At 38.4% G+C, this 24504-nt stretch overlaps 1 protein-coding gene across 2 annotated transcripts in view; it reads left to right on the forward strand.

Moving 5' to 3' along the window:
• Positions 1-24504, forward strand: part of LOC136693994 (polycomb group RING finger protein 3) — a 44273-nt gene that overhangs the window by 8358 nt on the left and 11411 nt on the right. For both annotated transcript variants that reach the window (XM_066667316.1, XM_066667314.1), the window contains exons 2-7: positions 11674-11769; positions 13712-13829; positions 14546-14642; positions 17260-17315; positions 17591-17701; positions 21685-21770. In XM_066667316.1, the coding sequence (XP_066523413.1) occupies positions 11755-11769; positions 13712-13829; positions 14546-14642; positions 17260-17315; positions 17591-17701; positions 21685-21770 (483 nt within the window). In that variant the 5' untranslated portion in view covers positions 11674-11754. The remainder of the gene's footprint in view (positions 1-11673; positions 11770-13711; positions 13830-14545; positions 14643-17259; positions 17316-17590; positions 17702-21684; positions 21771-24504) is intronic.

The following is a 24504-nucleotide window of genomic DNA, read 5'->3' on the forward strand; positions in this document are numbered from 1 at the left end:
ATATTAACGTCTTGTGTTTTACTGATATAATAACCAGCAGTAAGTGAGTAACTCCACTAATACATCCATTATGTTTTTTTTTTTATATTTAAGCTTGGCTGTGTGATATTTAAACTGTGATAAATATTTGTCAATCATTCAACAGTGAAGCTCTTGGGTTCTACTTAAATGAAAAACGCGTAAAGCATGCTTCCTTCATCAATTCCTCTGTGTTTTTTTTTTTCTTCCCCCAATCTTAATTGATTTATATTTCTTGTTATGGTGTAAACTAGCAAAGCGGTGATTTATTAATATTTATTTGTGTGAAATATAGTGAGCATTGAGCAAGAGTGTGTTATGGACTGATTTGTAGGTTAGTGTAACAAATTTAAGGGAGGGTAATCGTGGGACACAGCTTTCTGTTTGCATTGAAAATGAAAGTTAACTGTGAATTAGGGGGGAATATTTAAAGTTATCGCGATTCATTTACAACACATTATGTAACGTAATGCATAAGATATTATACAGTGACTTGGAGGTGATGCACATTTGCAATGTATTCAGTATGAGAGTGATCAAAATGAATTAACAGTACAAGAAATAAATACAGTGAAATATTCTGGGCCAAATTATTACACTGATTTGTAGCACAACCAGACAATTATATGGGTTACATTTACTTTTACATTTATGCATTTGGCAGACGCTTTTATCCAAAGCCTTACAAAAGAGGATCTAACATTTCAAACTAAAGCACAAATTATACAAAATACCTTACATTGAGTGCAATATGCCAGGAAGTAATAAGTGCATTAAAGAAAAACTTTTCAGTGCAAAAGATGCTCTCGGAAGAATTGGGTTTTCAAGGATTTCTTGAATGCGGAGAGGGTTCTGATAGTGCTTGGAAGCTCGTTCCACCAGCGTGTTGACCTATAATATTTAAAGGAATCAGTGACTGACTTTTATTTTTCCGCTGATATTCAGTGACTTTTTGCATTTGCAGCAGTGCTGGATTTCTAACTTTTCCTCTCAAAGTAAAACCTTTGACAGAGGGCCTAGTGACACTAGAACCTCAATAGTTATATTTTTCTATTCTGTTCTAAAGCCTTTTATCAAAAGCAGACGTTTCAAAACTGTTTGAAATACACAATCTCTTTAACAGTTCCAACAACCCTCCTATTGGAAGTGTGCCTATCTGCATGTGAAAAAATTGTGTATATGTATGTGTGTGTGTATATATATATATATATACATACACCAGGAATCATTGGGTGCAGGAACTCACCCACACACACATATATATGTTTTTGGACTGATGAAGAAGACACTTTAGCAAACACAGGGAGAACACACCAAACTTCTCACAGGGAGTTAGGTAAGGATCAAACTCGAGAGACCCATGATCTGTGTAGCAGTGACACTAATTGTATGTATGTATGTGTGTATGTGTGTATGTGTGTATGTGTGTATGTGTGTATGTGTGTGTGTGTGTATGTGTGTGTGTGTGTGTGTGTGTGTGTGTGTGTGTGTGTGTGTGTGTGTGTGTGTGTGTGTGTGTGTGTATATATATACATACATACACACAATGATTCCTGTTTCGCTCTGGACAAACCAAAACACTGAAATAGATGAAGCAGTTACAAACCCTTTTACCGGAAGAGCTGCGATGGTATATTTTGGCTGAAAAACCTGATATAAAACTTAAATTTAATTCTTAAAATTAAAAATAAATGAAACAGAGCCCAGTTTGAGATAACCTGTCTTTTAACTATATTGTAACCAAAGAAGTATTTGGTTTTAACTGATTAAAATCAGTATTGGTATCAGTGACAAAGTTTGTATAGCTAATTCAGGTCCAAATACATTACTACTTTGCATACATCGCCGCAGAATGCATGTTTCACAACATTTCCAGCTTTTGCTCATTTCTAATATATCAACAGAAACTTTCGATATGACGGAACAAACGGTAATAAAAATGTTTGAATGTTCCCAGCTAATGGTGTAGAACAACACTTTCCCTCCCCATGTCACTGACAGTGTTTTGGCCTGGAGTTGTCATCACTGTGTTCAGCAGGGCTATCGACTGAATCAGGGCCTGTGGTGGTACTGAAGTGCTGAGGCTGAAAGTGTGGCTATTTGTTAATTTCTGATTAATCCTTGCTAATTATCTTGCTTTCTCTGAACCAATGAGCAGCTTATTTCAGATCTCTGTGCCCTGTCATTTCTAGCAATGTGCTTGCTGTAGGGAGCTCTGCTGAAACCTGTTGTTGTTTTGAGCTTAAGCGTTGTATACCCTCAAATAATGAGCTTCCTTTCTTGCAAAATATTAAGCGATCTCTTCTGTCTGGTTCTACTGCATTTATTTATTTATTTACCACAAATTTAGTTATTGTTTCAAATATTGTCCTCCTCCTGTTGTTACCCTTTGGCTACTGCACTAACATGTTTGTGTTTGATGCATTGCACTGCCATTTAATCTTATATCTCTTTGTAATGTTTGTTACTCCAGCTATGATATGAATCTTCAACATTGGCAGTGATATATTAAAAATCAAGTACTGGTTCTGGCCAAAAACCTCCAAAAGTTCAAGAAACAGTATTAACAACCGTGTTGAAGCTTGAATGGGATCCATACTTTGTCTGCTTTTATAAATACTAGTATTTGATGCAGTGTCAGAAACTGCATAAACAAATCTATTTGAGATTGGATTTTTGTCTTTGCTTAACTGTTCATTTCAGAGTGACCCCCCAGAGCCATGTTAATACTATTCCCAGGGTTATATGAGAACTCAGTGTGTCCGAGCCAAAACTGCTTCCCCCTTGCTAGGCTATCCGAACCCAGCTCCCTCATTAGTCAATAGCAGTCAGCTTCATGCAGTCTGGCAGTGTGAGCCTCTCCTCAGCACCCCAACAGACTCTGCTGGACAACAGCGGGGCCTTTGTACACGCCCATGTGTGAGAATGTGCAGGCAAGGTGTTAAGCACTAGTCAAGGGAGCGTGGCCATGTGTGCCCAATGCAGGGATCATATTCACCTCTGGAATAAGAGACAGGGGTCATATAAGGGCATCTGCAGTAACCTTCTGTTTCTGTGTTTCTTAAGAACACCCAGTGCACATACAGGACTGCTGTTTCAGTTAATATACACACTGTCTGGGTTCTGAGTCAGTATCTTTCTGAAGCTCTGAGGGAAGTGTTCTCTGTTCAGTCTGCAGTTTATGCAGAAATCTGATTAACTGGGGTGTCTTGGTGTACTCTGGCTTGTTTGTGCAGGAAACGTGTATGCAATTTAATGTAGTGCTGATCTACCACCATGTCTTAGATTCAGCAATGTTTATTTAGTACTAAAATATTTATTTTAGCTCTAAATACTGCAAAGATCAAAGGGCAGCCATGGACTAATTGGTTAGAGAAGAGCGCTTAGGACTGAAAGGTGGTTGGTTTGATTCCCACAACCTGCAGGAAAATTGGGAACAGTGGGAGTGAACGAAGAGAACTGTCCTCCTTCCTCAATACACAGCTGAAGTGCCCTTGAGCAAGGCACTGAACCCACAACTGCTCCCTGTGTGCCAGGGATGGCTGTCCGCTGCTCTGGGTGTGAGTTCACTGTCCCTAATGCACGTGTGTGTGTGTGTGCGCACAGCCACAGATGGGTTAAATGCAGAAGACACATTCCGTTGTACAATGACAAATTATTGCACATTTTATTTTTTTCCACATTCTTAAGCCTTTAGAGCAGTGTGTCTATTTTAATACATGGTGAATTAATGTGGTCAGAAATATCTGACTAGGAAGTCTGTTATAGTGTACACGGTGACTGCTGCACTTAGGTTTTCACATATCAGTTAGTTAAAATGACCACAGTTGTTTCTGCAGTACACAGCTTTCATTATATTTTTACATCATGGCAAACAAAATGTAATTTTTTTTATTTTGTGACTTGAGAAAAAGGCAGGCAACTTAGAAAACTTTTTGACATGTTGTGAAACTAAACACCACATTTTTTTTTAACTTTAAAGAGCTGAAATGAGCAATGTTTGTTTAATTGAGATCAAAATACGTCGTCAGTTGGGAGCTGCTGAATGTTGGCAGGAATAAATCAAATATAATCAACCAATTAAGCAGTTTTTAGGCTTGTACCTCAGCAAAAAAATAAGGAAAATTAGAGACCACAGATTTTCAGGTGGCAATGCAGTCTCAGTTAAAACATTACGATTGTGATGGGCCTAATGACCTTAGGTTTGTTTGTTGCAGGAAAGTGTTATATTTCTCGCCGTAAATCCTTCCAGAAGTAAAACAGGTCTAAAAAAAATGTTCATTTTATATCTCATGATCCATGTTGGGTCTCAGCATATTTTGTTCTTGTTTTTTGGCACCCCAGATATAACACTTTATTTCTTCACACTGAAGACATTTAAGCTTGTACTTCATTAATTCTGTCTCACAGCTGCAGGTTGTAGATAAACTGTGATTATCACTAGTACTGTTAATTGAGCACAATTATTTTTCACGCTACACGTTTCCTAGGAGACACAGGTAAATACAGACGTACAACTCGTTGTGGGTATTGTTTGCGCAGATATTTGTGTAGATATTTGTGTCATGTATGGGAAAACACAATGCAGTCTCTACACACTGCAGCAGGAGCTGGAGATTAGAAGAATAGCACATAGTTCCACCTTAACTGGTTCAGAAATATTAGCGGTAGCCAGAGCACGCTCCACATTTAAGGTGGATTTGAAAATTAGAATACAGTTGGAATAAAGGCTGTAACAGCGTGTTTTGTGGCTCACTATGTTCTCCTACAAGTGATACTCGTTATTTTGGGAAATGTGCATCTAGCTCTATGTAATATATTGTAGTTTTACTGTTTAATCCTTGCTCCACTGCACGCGCCTGTGTTTACTTTCTGTGAGTTGGTGGTGAGTTTACTCTACGTGACTTTGTCCAAAGTTGGGTCGAAAAAATCTAATGTTTGATATGCTGCGACTGGTCTGAAACGCGATTCAGAGGCAAAAAACTTTAAAATCGGGCTAATATTTGTGTAGTGTAACCTCAGCTTAAGGCATGCCACAGAACACTGACTTCATTCAAGCAACCAAAAAGAAGCACACTAACACAGGTCAGCAGCAGTGCTTGGAAAGTGCATTACACAGTTGTGACAAATATCCTCATGACAGTGTAAACACATGTTCAGTCTATGACTTCTTAGTAAATAGATGTTCAGTCTACTCGGGTAGTCTATGACTTATTTGTAATTGTTACTGCATTGTGGAAATATTTATATTTTCATGGCTCTGAAACGTAACGTTTTTTTGATGTGCAGTTAATAAAGAAGTAAATGTTGTTAATTCAAGCTTATTATATCTTATGAGCGATACAGAACACTGCTTTAACAAAATAAAATCTGTAAATATAACAATATAAATATCTGGTTTTAAAGGCACCTATCTAGTAGTTAAGATGGACAGAGTTGGTATTGGAACATGAAATATCAGTATTGGAAGGGAAAAGGGGTTTCGGTGCATCCCTCTCTCTATATTTTTTTTCTAGTTTCTAATTTAAATAAAATTAATAATAAAAACAGGTTATATGTACCGTAATAGGTAAGACTTCTTCTCTCCAACATTTTAAATAAATATCTCAAATATGTCTCTCAAATGGACTGTGATTCCTAGTATTGTATATTTATTTTTCTTGTTTGCTTGCTTTTTTTTTTTTTTCTCCCTGTTGATCTTCCAGTTTTTAAAAGTCTCATTTTGTTCCTATGTTGTCTTCATAGTGAGAATGGACTTGACTTAAGTAGTGAGGAGTATAAAATATGCTCAATTTTAATAATGGTTGTTAAAATATTGAATATTGGCTTACATTTTCAGTATATTACAATAGGATGTCAGATCACTGAAACTTTCATTGAATGGGTTCATTTTCTGTGCACAGTCTTTGCACACTGTCTGTGCACTCATGCTTCTTATGAGTTTTGTTAAAGTAAATTCGCATTCGTCAGTCATTGTTTCTAATTGATTACTTTCTTTTCAGCAACTCTTGTCTTGTTCCATCTCAAATTATTACAAAGTCTATGCTTCTTGGCTGTATAACAAACGTATATTGGTTGTGGTTATAAAGTGACTCCATGACATTCCTGGAGATGTAGCTTTTCTCAGTGAACAGTGCAGCGTTGTCAGAACACTAAAAGTATCCATTTGTAATAATTTTGCAATCTGGCTGTTTATATATAGCTCATATAAACTTGTGAAAGTTTGTGGACTTAACAGTTTATTTGTTGTTTGACTGTGACTCTATATGACTCATTTTAGATTCAGGGTCCTTTTCTTGGTTTCAGTTAGTGCTGGGCAAATATGAGCGCAAATCAATATCGTGATAAATTATACATTTTACCATGACTGCAAATAATGAATGATTATTTTGTTTTTGTATTATTGAATCTCATAGTTCAGTGACGAGGTTTGTACTGTGAGTATGCTCCAGTATTAAATATGGAATATTTCTAATGTTGCTTCAAGCTTTTTGAGCACTGTATATTTGGTTTAATTGTGCTTTGGTCATGGAAAGTTTTCTCTCAGCGATTACATTTTGACTTATTTTTATTCAGTGACTTAATAATACTCAAAAAAACAGCATGTCCAAACCACAAATGCTTTGTTTTTCTTTGGTACTAGCCTCTCAAGTTGCTTGGTCGGCCTCGGCATTTAGCTTGCTTCCATGTGGCAGATAGGGGCAGAATCACATGACTACAGCTTGGTAGTTTGGTTTTAAAGGGAAAGTACATGAACAGACAGTGGGGACATAACAGAATAAAAATAACTGATATAATCGATATAGACAAATTTATGTTGATTAGAAGTTCTGAATGTCGACTTCGATTAATTGCCCAGCCCTAGTTTCAGTCATTGTCTTCTAAGCTATCAAAGCATTCGAAGGAAGCGTTTATTGGCTCAAAACACCCAAACAGTAAAGGGACATATATTTAAACATTTATTTAAGGCTTTTGAACAGTAGTTTGAGTATCGACAGCCTATCAACCACCAAACTGTGAAACAGTCTACCTTGTGGTCAGTCAAAAAACAACGGATTCAAAAAGCCATTCTGATTTTGCTCCCCTTCATTTATGAAGTGAAATTGGCGGTGTACTGTGTCCTTTCATGTTTGACTCCCAAAATCCAGTTTGATTGCTCCTCTGATCTGTGTGAAGCCCTGCTTGAAGAGGTACACCTCTAGTGTGATCACTTATTCTGCCTGAGCATGGGACCTCAGTGTGATATCAATTATGTGACATGAACTGTAAACGAACACCTCGCCAAAGGGATCACTCTGGTCTAATGCCAAAGTGCAGTGTTTGCTGGAAATGTGGACAGATGAGAGTATGCAGTAACAACTAGATACAATAGACAAAACTATATGCCTCCATAAAAATCTCTTTATACACGCTGTGTTGTTATAGAAATATAACTGCATTGCATACACAGTACATATATAAGGCATATGAGAGGGCTGAGAATCACTGTCCACATAAAATAACTCCAAATAACCCGCTAAGCAAGTACAATTATGAAATTTGTTGTGGTGTGCAATAACAATTTTATTCAAAACAAAAAGCCACAGGTTGAGAATGTAAGTGTGCTCTGTCTTGAACATTAAATGCAATGGCAGTGCAGGCCAAAAGGAGGGTGGGGAAAATCATGATTGGGCACAGTACAAGGCAACCAGGCCAAGTGTGAGTACACCCTACAATTGTACTGCCACCTCTTCTGAGTATCTCCAGTCAGAGAGGTGGACTAGCAAAGACAAGGTAAAATCATGTAAAACAAACAATATGAACAGAGAAGGAAGAGAACTAAGCCGTAATGGCATAGCCAGAGCTTTTGTACATTGCTTTTTTCCTGTGCATTTCAGGGTTGTGTTAGACAGTGGCTTTTGATCATTTAAAGGAAAAGGTGCTTAAAATGTCTGTTCTAAACAAGGCAGTTTAGAAAGAGTAAGAATGGTGCTTTGGTGCATGATGCTTGTGGTATTTTGACCCAAGCATGTCACGGGCCTTTCTTTAGGACCATGGTGTACATTGTAAAAAGTGGTTATTGACATTGCTTTCTTTATGTATACTTGTAAAGACACATATTCTTGATCTGATTGTCCTCTTTTTTTTTTTTTTTTTTTTTTTTTTTCTCTCGCCAGTTTAGTCATAGTCAGTTCCACGCACAAGCTACAGAACTCCCCCAGTCACACAATGCTTCCCAGCTGAGAGACTGAAGGCTGCTTTCTCCAAGCCAAGTTAAACTGCTTTATTCCAAACTGCCGCTAATGCAGTGTCATTAAACAACTGTTGATGTTCAGAGGGGCATGCTCACTGCCCAGTTTGAGTGCTAGCAGCCAGTTTTGCTAGCATTATCCTTGGTCACTTGGGAGAGGGAGGGCAACTTTTGCTCATCCAAATATATCAAATCCAGCCATGCTTACTGGACTCCTGGCCTCGGTTAGCCGAGACATCAGTGGGGATTGAAATTACGAGCTCTTGAGGGCCAACGCTTAGACAGTTGCACCACTCAGGAACTTGAGTCATTATGGTCACGTTACTGTTTTATTCTTGAATGAATAAGTCAAGCTCCCCGGTCTCTGAAACTTTACTCAATGGGTGTGACAGAACTGCTGGAAGGAAGGTAATCCTCTTTTGTTACACTTGGTTTAGACACCTTTCGTAGCTGGCCTTAAGATCTCTCATTTTTCATGGTTGCAGTCTGTTACTCAGTTAACAAATGACATTGCCATAGTGTGAAAACTTTACACGCTTCAGTTCCACAGAGACATACTAAGTAGCTGGTTTGGCTGGTTTACCACTTTTGTGATTTTTGTCTGTGGAATTGTGCTCTCTTCTAGATGGACCACATCAGGTAAGTAATATATCCTTAGTAAACCCATGCTCAGCTCTGTGGGCTAAGTGAAGTCATTTCACAGGCCAGTGGGCAGACAAAACCGCTAATGGCTGCCTCTGTCTGGACTGAGCTGAGCTGTTAAGAGCTAAACAGCAAGCATGGTGTGTGTGTGTGTGTGTATGGATATCTTCAGTAACGTCACTGCCTGGTATCTCCCAGTTTAGTGCCTGTTCTGCTGGAGGAGTGAGGAATAAAGAAAGATATTACTAGGTTATTGTGATCTTGGTGTGCTGCAGTATATGCTTGGGGGAGTAATGACAAATCTGTTTTAAGGTTCAATTGTGGGATCGAGATTTGGTTTAAGTTAAAATACCTTGATAATGCAGAGCTTTCTTTGATATCCTACCCAGACTGGTTCAGTTTAGATAAACAGAATCTCTCCAGAACTTTTTGACACATATTGCCCTGGCTCTTTATAAAAATATAATATTTTAAAACTGAAACATAAAGAAGCGCTCAATCCAATAAGTGAGGCTGTATCTACATTTGCCCCTCTCCCTTCCTGCCCACTTTACTCTGTTGGGATGTTCCCAGATGCTTTTATCATTATCTGAGTTTCCCACAAAAGACAGTATATGAAAGACCCTTGAGAAAACATGATAAAAATAGATCTAATTATATACATGGAGAAACACACAAAAAAATTACAGTCTTATTAACACATGTTTAAGTCTCTAGTTTTGAATGAATAAAACGTTCTGTTGCCTATTTTATCTACAGATGGTTTTCATACTTTCTAATTTGTATTGATAGTGTACAGTATTTTGCAAAATCTATGACCATCACTCATCCTTTGATTGCATTTTCTACTTTCTGCAAGCCAAGTAAACCTAGACACTTTAAATAATGTTTAGGTCGGCGCTATGGTGCAGCCAGTCCATTTTCTGATAAGACAAGAAGCTTCTTTCAGACCCATAGTGTTAAATTGTCTTCTTGCAGTGGAACGATTGATGGAAACACCTTTTGGATCTTTTAAAAATTCATGAACGTAAAGAACAATCTGTAACAATGACGCCAAGAATAGCTGAACTTAGACATAAAGGAGTATAGTTTCGACACCAATATCAGAACTAATAGTACAGTTTCAAAACAGTGAAGAGAGCTGTCTGCCTCCTCTCCTTCCCCCCCAGATGTGATGCTCGAACAGGTTGCCAGTTTGAGGAAAAACTGAACAAACAAGCAAGAGACTAGTTTAAGAACTTGGGTTGTAATAGCTAAGAAGAGTGTACCATAATCATCAAAACATATTTACACAGAAAACTTTCATCATTTCACTAAAACATCTATCTACGCAAAAAAGTGAACATGCGGCCGCCATTTCCCTTCATTTACAAGCCTTTACTGTCCAAATCCACTTTAAATATTTAGACTAGACAAGGCTGGTGTTACTTATTGATTTTCCTTTACACCGTAAATGTCATTTAGGAGGCAGGTCTTATCCACAATTTTCATACTCAGACATTTGGTTCCACTTTAAATGTCCTAATGGCGTTATCCGCCAGCTTCTTGAATTCTCAGTTCCACCTTAAGAGCTGAGGCTAGTGCTATAGGATTTGAAACTTTTTGGAGCAACTGTTATTCCACTTTATCCATTTAAATCAAACAAACCAAATGTATTATTCAACCAATTATTCACAATTGTCGTATTCAAGCATTTATTTTCACCATAAGTGGATCTGTTTGAGACTTATTTGCTTTGTTCTTTAGCTTCTTATTGAATACTCATTTCCACATTAAACAGCTATGCAAAGCTAAAGCTAGCTCTAAGATTTGTAAACAAAACTTGTTTTGAAACACTTATTTCCCATTTTATCCATTTACTTGTGTACTACCAAGCTTGATTTCTCCATTTCATTTTGAATAGATGAATATGCGAGGCTTTTCAAACACAATTCTTACTCTTAATTTTTCAAACACTTAAATCTTACTCTTACTCTAAATTACTTAATTTGTTTAAGACACACACACACCAGAGATAAAACACACATGAATCTGCCTCAACTTCTTTAAAACAAACAATGGCATTTACACTTTTCAGTCATATTGTTATTCACCTTCTTCATATAAAACGCACAATGATTGGAGAGAGGACAGGATCACAAGAGCTCTGCTCCGGACTGGGCACTTCTCAAGGAGAATATACTACTTTAGCAATGACGTGAGGGGCTGCAGTTTCAGCTTTGACTGTTTCCTTAATCTATGATCACACACCCTGGACACTTTATGACTAAGTACAGTAAATACCCTACAGATTGATCCTTTAAGTTTAGAATTTTCAGTTTGTAGTGAAATATTTGACAGAGGGTAGTTTGATATAAAATCACACACATTGTTCTCTAACACAAGTCAGTGACTGTGCCCTCACTAGAATAGACCTGGTATTACATGTACCCCCAATGATGCATATTTCAGTCAGAGATTAGTAGTAGAAAATGGAAACGGACAAATTGGTTTAAAATGTGTCATTTAATTATAAATTAATAGACTTCCAGAGCTCCATTTGGACATGTTTATTGTTGCTTTAGCCTCTCTGAATTACAAAATCATTGAACTGTAAAATATATTAAAATTCAAAGCCATCGAAACCTGGTATTTGACCAGAGGTGTATGAACATATGCATTCGATCCTTGTATCTTTGGACTTGACTGTAGGCTCTGTGGTGGGTGGTGTTATAGCCTCTTTTCTTTATGTGATTTATTATGAAGTAACTCAAAGTCTGTTGTCCTTGGGTTTTCCTCTGTAGGTGTGTGAGCAGGATGCAGAGTTAATAGAGGTGTTCATCTGCTAGAAGAAGCCTGGCTGCCCAACTCTCTGCAGTAAACACATGGCGGCATTAGGGGTAAGTTACAGCACTTTAAAAAGATAGAATACCAGAGTCTAAACCAGCTGAAATGAACCTTTATAAATCACAGTTATCATTGGAAATAATCAAGACATGGTTTTTATACTGAGGAAAAGCAAGTGATTAATAAATTAATTTGTCTCAGTCACACAGCTGTAAAAGCACCAATTTCACATAAACATGATGGTGAAAACTAATTAATGTGAGAAATATTTACAACCAGTTTTATTAATTGCAGTGAGCTTAATCATTTCTGTCTACTGGTTGTGCAGTGATTGTGACAAGTCTACATCCCCCAGTGATTTAGATTGTTGGGAGTGGAGACAGTGTTTCATATAATTCTCACAGAAGAAGTGTGTATTTCACATAAGCTGCTTGCCACACTGTTGCACATTTAATGAAAGGTGCCTGGCATTGAAGGTGGAACATTTTACCTCAGTCCACTGGGTCAGAATACTTACCAAGGTTTTCTGAAGATGTCTGAAGTTTTGTGTAATTTCTGACAAAAATGTAGGAGAATAAAATGCAACCTAGCACTGGCTTAATAACAGAGTGGTGTTGAGCAGCGTTGACACTGGAAAACCTTTGGTCATACTCCACGATGGTAGAGTATGTTGCATTCTTGTTCTCACTGTGGCAGCATGAAGCAACGTATTCCTTGTGTTTTCCCCACAAAAGATGCTGTTATTTTCATCTTAATCGCAAAGCAACTACTTCGGCACATCGAGACTTACCTGTTCAAAGTGCTGTCACCTGCTGTTTTTGGCTGGGCTCTGTTGTGGTACACTATATTGCCAAAAGTATTCTGCCTTCGCACGCATATGAATTTGAAGGGTTTCCACAAGGTTTAGGAGTATGTTGATGGGAATTTCTGACCATTCTTCCAGAACTGTATTTGTGAGGTCAGACATTGATGTTAGGCGAGGAGGCCTGGCCTGCAGCCTGTTATTCATCCCAAAGCTATTCTGTCAGGTTGACGTCAGGACTTCCAAGGTCTTCCAAACCAAGCCCGCTCATCCATGTCTTTATTAACCTTGCTTTGTGAGCAGTCATGTTGGAACAGGAACGGGCCATGCACAAACTGTTCCCACAAAGCATTAGGAGTTCCTTTTAACTGGAACTAAAGGGCTGAGCCCAACTCCTGAAAAACAACTCCACACCATAATTCTCCTCCTCCACCAAACTTTACACTTGGCACAATGCAGTCAGACTGCTGTTCTACTGGCAACTGCCAAACCCAGACTTGTCCATCAGATTGCCAATTGGAGAAGTGCGATTAGTCACTTCAGAGAACACATCTCCACTGCCATACAGTTTAGTGGTGGTGTGTTTTACACCACTTTGCATTGCGCTTGGTGATGTAAGGCTTGGATGCAGCTGCTCGGACATGGAGACCTATTCCATTAAGCTCTTTTCACACTGTTCTTTAGCTAATCTGAAGGCCTTGTGAAGTTTGGAGCGACTGACAGCAGAACGTTGGCAACCTCTGCTCATTATGAGCTTCAGCATCTGCTGAGACTGCTTTGTAATTTTATGTGGCCTACCACTTTGTGGCTGATGTGCTGGCGTTCCCAATCGCTTCCACTTTATTTCACAACTGAACACAGGTGGTGTCCTATTACCATTCTGGATTTCACTGAGCTCCTGGGAGTGACCCAGTCTTTCACAAATGTCTGTAGAAGCACTCTGCATACCTGTAACCATGGAAGTGATCGGAACACCTGAATTCTGATTTGGATGGGTGCGTGAATACTTATGGCAATATAGGCTGCCTAGTCGATGTTAGAGGCTGACTGCTTGTATGGCCTTTTTTTGAGCTAAACAGCGGTGAAACCTCTATTCCCAGAGTGACAAATATTAAGAAGTAGTGCACATGTTCACTTTACAACACCTTGGAAAGAAATTTGATTTCTGTTCTGATTTACTCTTTGTCCTATAGAACCCAGAGATGCTTACGAGAAAGATCAAACTGTGGGACATCAATGCCCACATTACATGTCGCCTGTGTGAGGGGTACCTGATTGATGCCACTACTGTCACTGAGTGCTTACACACATGTGAGTACACACACACCTACAACTATTATCTGCAAAATCTATAGACACAGTGAATTGGCCAGTGTTTGTTCGACGTGTTTACCTTTTAATTAATTTCAATAATGACAGTGAAAATGGGCAACATTCCATGTTGGGAATTCATGCACTTAATATCAGCTTTTTCAATAAAGTATCAGACTGGAAGTAATGTTAGTATGTGATTTATAATCTAACGAGGAATTAAACATTTTTAAATAAGTTCTAGTGCCTAGCTTACAGCATTTTCATATTATAAATAAAACAATGTTTAATAATACAACAGCGAATTCTAATTTTTAAATGCTAGCATACTTCCTTTTCAGTTTTAGAATCTAAGAACTTTTTTTTCTTTCATCTTTTACCTTTTACTCTCCTGATTGTTTCTAAAATGGTTGTAAACTACACAGGATGCTTATTTATAGAAGGTAATGTTCTTACAGCAGTAGTAATTGAATAGACCAGTAGATGGAGCCCTTGTACTGTCATTGGTTTAAGTCCAACAAGCATCACTATATATCGCGTTGTCTTTTTTCAACAATAAGAACAAAAGCCTTAAAGTAATATAATCAATTGATACATCAAATGAAGCAGTCCAGTTGTTTTTCTGAATGTGCTGCTAAGCATTTCAAATAATGTAACCTGTTTTATGTGAATAACATCACAATAATGTATCTAATCACTATGTTGTCTGTGTCCAGTCTGTCGGAGCTGTTTAGTGAAGTATTTGGAAGAGAACAACACGTGCCCCACGTGTAGGATTGTCATTCACCAGAGCCACCCACTGCAGTATATTGGGTAAGTGTTAACTGCAGCAACAGTGTGTCTATTTCCACAGACATGCGGACCACCCTGTCACTGTACTGCCCATCACAGCCCTGTAGGGGTCCACCAAAACTCTTGTTCATAAAAGACCTTTCAGAGAACAGCTATTAGCTGTGTTGTCCTCTTGTGGGTTTGCCTGTTTTACATGAACGTCACCACGAAGAGGTGAATTTTAATGCTTGGCATTGTTTATAGCTCAATCTTTTACGTTACATAAAAGATTTATATTACAGTTATATACTGTTTTATATTACAGTTAATAACATTGTCTTCAGTGAATTACTAGTGTAAGACACTTTGGATTAGTGTATATACTGCACTTACATAGTTTATTTGTACGTGTGTGTGTGTGTGTGTGTATATCATAAATGTATAATGTAGATTTGTGGGTACTCTCTGTGCTTTTATTTATTATGCACTCTCACTTTCTGGCTGCTTCAGACATGATAAGGAAGGATCCTGCAGCATTACTAATACCTACCACACAGTGAAAGAATTACATTTCTTTCAGTGCTGCCATGAGACTAGCTTCTATCTGCTTCATGCTTTCATTCTGTGCAGTGAAACTGTTGAATCATGGGCCCTTCTGGGTACTGGGATGCTTGTATTGTGGGATAACTTGGTCTTTACACACTTGTGGTGCTTTAAAATGTTTGTGAGTGTGTTGTCTGAGCTTTGAGCTCAACCAGTATAAAATGTTATCATGTGGTCTATTGCTGTTGGTAATATTTATTTACATCTTATATAGTCCTGGTAGTTTTTAATGTTTTGCATAAATATTCCAGCTCATAAATAGTCTACACTCTTGGATCCTCGCCTGCACGTGAGGATTGGTGGGTTGGTGGCCTGTCTATGCTTTCAGCTTTTTTGTGTTATTGTCTGATTAATGGCCCAGCCATTGGGCTGGTTGCCAGTTATTTCATAATTGTCATTTAGCAGCGGCACAGTAGCGCACTGATGAAAAAACACTTTCCAAACACATTAAATATTCACCGTGCTGCCTGTTTTTGCTCAGGGCCTTTCAGATGGCTTTGCTAACGCAGGCCCATAGCCAGATAAAAGGCGGGCCGAGTGCAGCTGAGGATGGAGTGGGAGATGCTGAGGGTATTAAAGCCTCTAACAATGCTGGGTTCCCCTCGAAGCAAATGCCATTCTCACTGAGAGCGCATAATTAACATGACCTTAGTTTAACACCTTCTGTATTTGCCACTTCTACAGTTTGATCACTGACAAGCAGATGCTGGATTTTGTGCATGTGTTAAACCAGCATTAGCTCACTAAACCTGAACACACACACACACACACACACACACACACACACACTTTGTTGATGATCTCTCTAAATAGCAGTCACCTTCCCATCCCCCAGGTCGCATGGCCCCCTCTGTGTTAGCATGGGCCTCTGTTCTTCCAGTGTGAGGCGGGCCTGGGGGAACAAGTCGTCCCTCACGCTGAGCGTCAGGGAAATGGCCTTTCTCTCATCTCTCCCTCATGAGGCTGATGATGAGCTAACACTGGCCCAGGCCCCAACACACAGCTTGTAGCTCAGTCTGGCTTATATAGGCCTGCTCATTTTATGTTGTGTGTGCAAATAATCAAAAACCCACCAGGGAGTTATTGCATAGACCAGTCTTTCTGAAAGCTAGATAGCTTCAAATGTCTGCTTCAATTGTTCAGATTTTTAAATAAATAAAGTATAAATAAAGAAATACACAAAAACACATAGCTACTCATTTAAGCTGGCAGTTTATAGGTACATTTGTGCATCCACTGAAAGATCAAATATCTGTAGGCATCACAGTTATGAGTCACAAAGTCAGCCTCAACCAGAAACATTTAGGATTTTGATATCAGTTTTCAAATGCTGTTATAATGGGTTGTTGTCACTATTTGCCCGAGGGTTTTAGTGCCCCCAGGCTTTCTGACATGGTAACAGGGTCCCAGAAGTAGAGGCAGTACCAGACACCATAGAGATGAACATGTCAACACATGCTCTGTAGCTGTGCCATTCTCTGTAGCAATTAACAGTTCCAGGCAATCAGCAATATCACAAAAGCAGGGACAGCTGAAGACTAACAAGCTGTTCTGTATATTGTTCAGCAATAACACGATGGTTTTGGACTCTGTTTACATTGATATGTAAAAGAAAAGCATATGCATAGATTGACTGAGTATGAGACATGTTTCAGTCGTGAATTGTGTGCAAGGGCACTGAAGCTTTGCTAATTTAAGGCTATATGTAAATATACAATATGGCCGCTGTCCAAAGAAAAACGTGTATCTCCATTATTGTTGATTTTAAACCTACTACATCATTTGAACACAGCAGCTATCCTTCACATTGTCATGATGAAACATTCATGATGGATGGACTGACAAAATTGTCCCACAATTAGTTGGAATACAATTTTTTACATTGACTACCATTGAAAGTAAAAAAGAAATGTTCAACAGCATTGAAATAATGAGCTATTTATTGGCAATTTAAGTTTTGTTTTTAATGCTACAGTTACAGAATGTGGTGTTTTTCTTGCATTTATCCGGATTGGTCCATTTGCAACACACTCACTTTTATTCCTGTTTTTCTCAGCCATGACCGAACAATGCAAGACATTGTCTACAAGCTGGTGCCAGGACTGCAAGAAGGTTGGTCATTTTTATGTATTTCTATTCTGATATTTTGATTCTGCATGCAGTGTTGCCAGAGACATTATTCAATGATTATGTCATTTCCTTAACAGTATTTAAATCCTAGAATGCACCATATCTTCTTCACATGTTTGAAATGATGTTTAGTGGCTTTGTCATGTAATTACACATTAGAAATAACCTCTAACAAACGAAAAGCCACAGTGATATTGATTTTATCATGCAACCACATACAAAATATTAAATTAATCTGTAAATATTTTCTTGAGCAGCGGAGTTGAAAAAGCAGAGAGATTTCTATCAGAAGCTAGGCATGGAAGTACCTGGGGACATCAAAGGAGAGCTGTGTAACATGAAACCCCACTTGGACTCCCAGCGCAATGGTAGGTTCCACCTACCCCTCTATGTGTTATATCATTCTTAAAGTGATAGTTTGGTAAAACTTGCCCAGGCTTTTTGTCTCTTGGTTGTGTTTTTAGCTCTGAACTAGAGATACACTGTAAATTAAAAGTGATGTTTATAAAACACTGATCCCCTGCCTAAAATTCCTATACAAAACCAAACTACCATAATTTGCCAAAAAATATATTAAGAAACCATATTGAGTGATGGAGAAATTGGAAATTTGCTTTTTTATTAATTCTCACCAGATATAGATGGTGATTAAAAATTGTTAGCAATCATTAAGCACTCAATCATTTTAGCACTCAAAGCTACTAAATGTGAAAAATCTTTTTGACAACCTTCTGACAGGGGCATTTATGACATCTGAGTTATTTTAGCAGGTGACTTAGCCCAATTAAAGCAGGGCTGTCTTTTTCTCTGCTCTAATTTTGCCCTGGTTGGTGCTAATGGTTTGTGTGGATGGCTACCCAGAGGCCTGCCAGGCATGCCGCTTTAATCGCTGGCCTAATGCGCAAGCCTGATTTTGGTAATTAAGGCTCAAATGGAAGTGGAAGTGGTCTCCCATTCCCCACTGTCACAGCACGTTTGGCAAGCTGGTGTGTCACAATAACAATTAATTTAAAAGCCACACACTTGTTCTGCCCTTTATAAAAAGAATGCTGGACAGACAGCGGAGAGAAACATGGAGGAAAACAAGGGTGAGTGAGAAGGAAAAGAATGAGGAGAGGATAAAAACAAAGGAGTGAGCCAGGAAAGAGAGACATTGGAGAAACAAAGCGGGTGAAGTGGTGTTGTGGAGGGTGGGTGCAGGACCCAGCACTTAACGCCATCGGCCCGCTCTCCGGCTTTGATTTCCTAAAAGCCAAAAGCTGCGGCAGAAAGTGACATGGTGCTGCTAGCGGATGCCTTAATGGCTCCTTTGCTGCTTGACAAGTGAGCATTGCACACTTCAGAATGCACACTACCTCCAAGGGAGATGCATGCGTATAGCCTCTGGGTGTTTCTCTTCCTCACTCACATTGTCACTCATTTAAATGAGCGTTTGAGAGCTCTATACATCAGGCTTAAGTGGCATGAGCTTCTACAGGCTGGTAGGTAATTTAGTGAAGCTTACATATGTGGCTATGTGTGCAGTTTGCTGTAATTGGGTGGGAGAGGTATTGCCAAAACCCATGTTATTTACCTTCAGAACAGAAACGAGGGACCTTTAAACCAGGGTTGTCATAAGTAATAATGTTTTATGAAAAAAAATAATGGAACAATGTTCTTGTCTGTTTTATTGCACCTTAGAAATCAATAGATGCAGTCTTACTAGTTAATGAAATAATCATTAGTTGCTGATAAATGATTTTTAGATGATAGTTACTTGCAAATAAATTGTTTTAAAAAGTGTTTGTTGTACAAACCTATTATATTGGTTCATATTGGATTCCATGCAATATGTAGATAAAACAGAATACAATGATGTGTAAATCCTTTAAACTCTATATTTAATAAGAAGTTCAAAGACAATATTTTTAAACATAGATACTGAGACATTTTATTGTACCTGAACAATAAAATGTTGTATTTGATGCCAGCAACTGGTTTAAATAAAAGCATGTTTACTCCTGTGTTGCATCACCTCTTCATTTATGTTCTGTAAGTCTTTGTGAACTGAGGAGACCATTTGTTGTAGTTGAAAGTGAAATAATTTCTTATTTTTGTTTTATGTTGGATTTTAGCAAGATTTCATGCACCACATTTAGTTAGTTTATTTATTTAAGGGGTCTGAACTAAATTAAGCCCTTCTGTTTACAAGGAGCAGTGATGTTGTAATCCATGCAGATTGTGGATTGGCATTGTGTTGCTAATATAAGTAAGGCCTTCCCTGAGAATAAAAAAATAGACAAGATCTGGATGGCAGCATGTTGCTCCAAAACAGTCCCTTCAGTGTGCCCTAATGCCCCTATACCATCACGGTTGCTGGCTTTTGAGCAGTGTACTAATAAGAAGAAAGATGGTCCTTCTACTTTTTAACCTGGAGGATGTGGCAGACATGATTTCCAAAAAGAATTTCTAATTTTTATTTGTCTTGAACAATGTTAGATTTAGAGGTTTCTCTAGATATTCTGAACATTTTGATAATGTTATGTACTGTACTTTGAAGAAACCCCCAGGTTCTAGGTTTAAAATCATGACTCTCTTCCAAATTTTCTTGGGGAATTATATTCAAAATGGACAAATATTTTTCTAAAATGTCTCTTTTTCAACATTTGAAATATCGTCTTTGTACTGTTTTCAATTAAGCACAGGATTTAAATGATTTGCACATCATTGCATTTTGTTTTGTTGACATTATGCACAATATTCCAACTTTTTTGGGAATTGATAATAGCAGATTAACTGATTTGTAGTTATTTGCCGCCCCGTTTCTGACCTAGTTCAGCCACTTTACTCCAGTGTGTCCAGGGAAGAGTGTTTGCTGGTGTGTCCCTAATCCCATCAGACTGGTAATTAATAGGAGTTTTGAGAGTGAGAAAGATGGTGGGCCTGAGAGCAGGATTAATCTGTCCTTGCCTCTCTCCACCTGGAAGAGAAGGCTCAGAGCAAACCACCACCCTGTTCTCCTCCTCTCCAGCAAGAAAACCTCTTTAACAGGAAATCCCCTGTTTCACAGTAGCAGTCTGCCTTCTGGAGATTAGCTCACTTTCCCTTGGCTTGCTCCACTGCCTGGAGCATGAGAACAGGGTGGGGTGATGTTCAGAGTTCTTGCTGAAATTTACTGCAGGAGCCAAATCTTAGATTTGATTTTGGTGCATCTGAATGTTCTTTCTGGCTGCTTTCTAAAAACTGATGCTCCAGCTTCTGCTGTGATGTCAGAATCCTTTGCTCCGCTGTGTTCTCCCCTGTGCCACTCGTCTTTGAGGTGGCACCTCTAATGAGGCCAGTCCATCTGTGTCTGCCTCTGAGGTACAGGGCATCATTCCAGCTGATTACTCCGACTTTATCCTCGGAAGTAGAGTCAAAAATGAATGTGTTTTCATTGATTAGGTGTGGCTTTGTTTAGCGAGGCTTCTAAATACGTTGGGGAATCAGTTGGGCATAATTGCATTTTGGGGAGGTGGTGGCAGCAGTGGTGTTAGTGGGAGATTAATGATCCAGTGCACAGTCTGTTTAATGAAGAAGCTGTCAGATTGGAGTCGAGAAGTGAATGCGGTTGTTTACACTAGTCACCTACCGCACTAGCTTAGTGTAAGGTTTTAGGGCTTAACAGGCTTTGAATAATGCATGCTTACATTTTTATAACGAATTATAGATCAACCAAAACATTTATCAAAGGCTTTGGAATTGATTAGAAATGCATAGAGTCACAGGTCCCAAACATGCTTCTGAATACATACATCAGTTATGTGACTTTTTTTTGTACTAAATAGAAGCAACACCCCTGGTTCTATTACAGATTTGTATATTTAAGAGTAAGTTTCTACCTAAAAATCAGAAAGAGCAAAAAGTTAAGTCAATATCACACACACATGAAGCAACATCCTGCACTCCTTTCATGATTTTCAGTGTTTGAATGGCTCTTTGCCGTTTTTCTGCCATTCATAAATACTCGTTTACTGACACCAGGGCTTCATAAACACATTAGGTCCACAGCACAAAAACAGGCCTGAGATCTTGCAGATGATGAGGAAACATCTGAAAAAAAAAAAAATAAATAAAAAACATTAAGTAAGTCAGAATAATAACATTATTAACGGATTAAATTGAGTTCTGAATTGTTGAAAGTTTTGAAGGCCATGCCTGAAGTGGTTTCCTTTTTAGTGTAATGCTTAGAAAATATCATCTCTACCCACCCCCATATGTCTCCTTCCTGTTCAAAGTGAGTCTCGATATTCCCCTTGTCCACTGATGGCTAGAGGAACTCATTGGTCATTCGAGTGTGTCTAACCCGTGTATGTTTTCTCTCTAAAACCAGGTGATGTGAAATCAGAGGATGCCGCCAATAAGGATGGAGAGGAGAAACCAGAGGAAGATAACGATTATCATCGCAGTGATGAACAGGTAAGAGCCTAGGGGTCTCTTTTTCTCTTTCTCTCTCTCTCTCTCTCTCTCTCTCTGTCTCATTTTCTTCTTTTTTAATACAGTGGAAAGCATTGGGCTGTATTCACTTGCCTTGTCAGTGTGGTGTGTATGAAGCATGCTGTGTGTGCAGAGTTACTCTTTACACAGCAGGCCTTTACAAAACTCCTTTTTGCTTCCCTGGGTCACCCAAGGTGTTACCGCTGTCATCATTTCTTTTACACGTGTATTTGTACACAGCACTATACAAGACACATTCTCTCCTTTACCTCTGTGCAACTGCAGTGAATTGCAGCATGATTCAGTTTCTTTTGTGCTGTTCAGCATCAAACTGTGATTCCGCAGCTGTTTTGTATTCTTTCCCACCCTCTGAGCGGAGCGTAGAAGTGGTTAATAATGCAGAGACTAGAGATTGGGGCCCAGAGTCGTATTTCCAAACTCAGTACTGTCCCTCAAAGGCCAGTGTCTGACACCACTTCACAGGTTGTGTGTGTACAGAATACAGATCAGGTTATATTGCTTTCCCCCTGAGTTTAAAGCTGATATTAGCTTGAAAGTTTGCCCTTTCTCATATTCACTACACTACCAGCAGAAGATGAGCATACAGTTTCTGGTGTGTAGGGCAAAGAGGAGTGGTGTTATAAATAGTATTTTGACTGAGCAGTGTGGACTGTAATGTTGATAGAGGTCTGTATGTATGTGTGTGTTTGTGTAACTGGTTTCTTTAAATACTATAATCCATATTTTCAGGAATAAGAGATGTATCTATCTTGTGTGTGTGTGTTTCTTTTAAGGTTGCACACTACATTGTTTCAGCATTGTCACTGTAATTGTCATGTGCGCACTAGTGAAGTAAGGCTAATTAAATACAGCATGCTATGTTAAATTTTTTCTGCTGCTCAACAACAAATTAAAATTTAACCGGGGATACAGAGATACAGCCACCTGTAATTTGTTACATAACTTACTTTATCATGGATTAACAGAAAAGTATTATCTGAACATAGTGGTGTCAGGTGAGTCTAGCGGAAACAGAAGAGAAGACATAGTAAATTTTTGCGTTGTGTTGAAACCAATAGAATAGCAGTAAACGTAAAGAAAGAATTTTTGACACTCGTCAGAAGGAAAAGTCATTTTTCAGCTATTTTATTATTTTAATTTCTATGCAGATGCACTGTCTACAAAATCACCCCGAACTTTCTTAAGATAATTTTCCCACCAAATAAAGCTGTTCAGATCATCTTGTAAATTCCTGTATTTTTTCTTATTACAGTTTTTGTTTTCCTTTTTTCCCTTTCCCTAATATCATGCAGTCTGTCTGTTTGTGTGTTTTGATAGTTGTAGTATCTGGCAGATTCTTATAAAAAATGTAATTTTGCTTCTGATATCTGATTGGCAGAGCCATAGTCTAAGTGGTTATTAAATACATAATACCGAAACATACATATGGATACACACATCAGATGAAATGTTAATATACAGTCTGAGATATTGAAATATTTCTTCTATAGATGTGCATAATAGTAATGAGAAATGATGCCAGTATTTCATTTCTGCACTGTTTTTTTTTTAAAGCTTGTTTTAAAGACAAAAATGATATGCTCATGATTATATGACTAAATACTAACTATCTGATAAAATAGTCAAATATACATTGATGAGCTAAATTCATCCATTCATTGCCTGTAACTGCTTATCCAGTTCAGGGTCATGGTGGGTCCAGAGCCTACCTAGAATCACTGGGTGCAAGGCAGGAACACACCCTGGAGGGGGCGCCAGTCCTTCACAGGGTGACACACATTCACACATACGGACAATTTGTATGAGTTGCGAGTCCACCTACCAATGTGAGTTTTTGGATCATGGGAGGAAACCCATGCAGACACAGGGAGAACACACCAATTCCTCAAAAAAGAAAAATTATGTATTCTAAAATCTATCCCAAGTTAAATGAGAGTCAAACCACAATCAGAACTAGATTTTCACCTCGGTAGCTCTTGAAATCTTTAGATTTCTACTGTAATTCTCTCTATACTCAATACTCTGAGAAAATGGGCCAACTAGTGTTAATGCTTGGAAATATATTTTTGTGGTCATGGACATCTCTATTTATATCTGCTTTTATTAGGTTTGTGTAGCAGAGTCTTTTTAGCCCTTTTGTACAATTCTAAAACAGTACTGAACTTAAATGACAAACATTTCTTTAAAGAAAATGGTTACTTATTAAAAATAAAATAAAATGAGATTGAAGTTTGGCTGGTTGAATTCTTATTTATTTGTTGGTTAATAATTTATGACCTTTTAGAAATGTGTATGCTGCAGTGCATCAGAATGAAAGGTCTGTACTCCATATATTCAGCAGTTCAAGCAATGAGAGTTTGTGTTATTCTTGGGGCATTTTTATGTGTGGAGAGTGTGTGGACTGATCAGGGTTTGCTGAATTTGCCCCAAGTGCACTTGTTTTCTTTGTTTTTATTACTTGTGTGTGTGTGTGTGTGTGTGTGTTGGTAAAACCCTCCCTCTCTCTGATGTTTTTGTGTGTTGGATTGTTTGTGAGTGTTTCTGTGTGCCTCAGTGCATGAAAGCTGAGGCAGCCACTTTAGCCTCATTCATAATGTAGCAAATAAATAAGAATTCCCAAAGGAATTCTGCTCAGCTGGACTGCTCTGCAGTGCTGTACACGTCTGCGTCTACAGGTCAGCTTTTCCACTCCCTG

This window comes from Hoplias malabaricus, chromosome 4, assembly GCF_029633855.1.
Source record: "Hoplias malabaricus isolate fHopMal1 chromosome 4, fHopMal1.hap1, whole genome shotgun sequence".
In the NCBI taxonomy this organism is placed as follows: domain Eukaryota; kingdom Metazoa; phylum Chordata; class Actinopteri; order Characiformes; family Erythrinidae; genus Hoplias; species Hoplias malabaricus.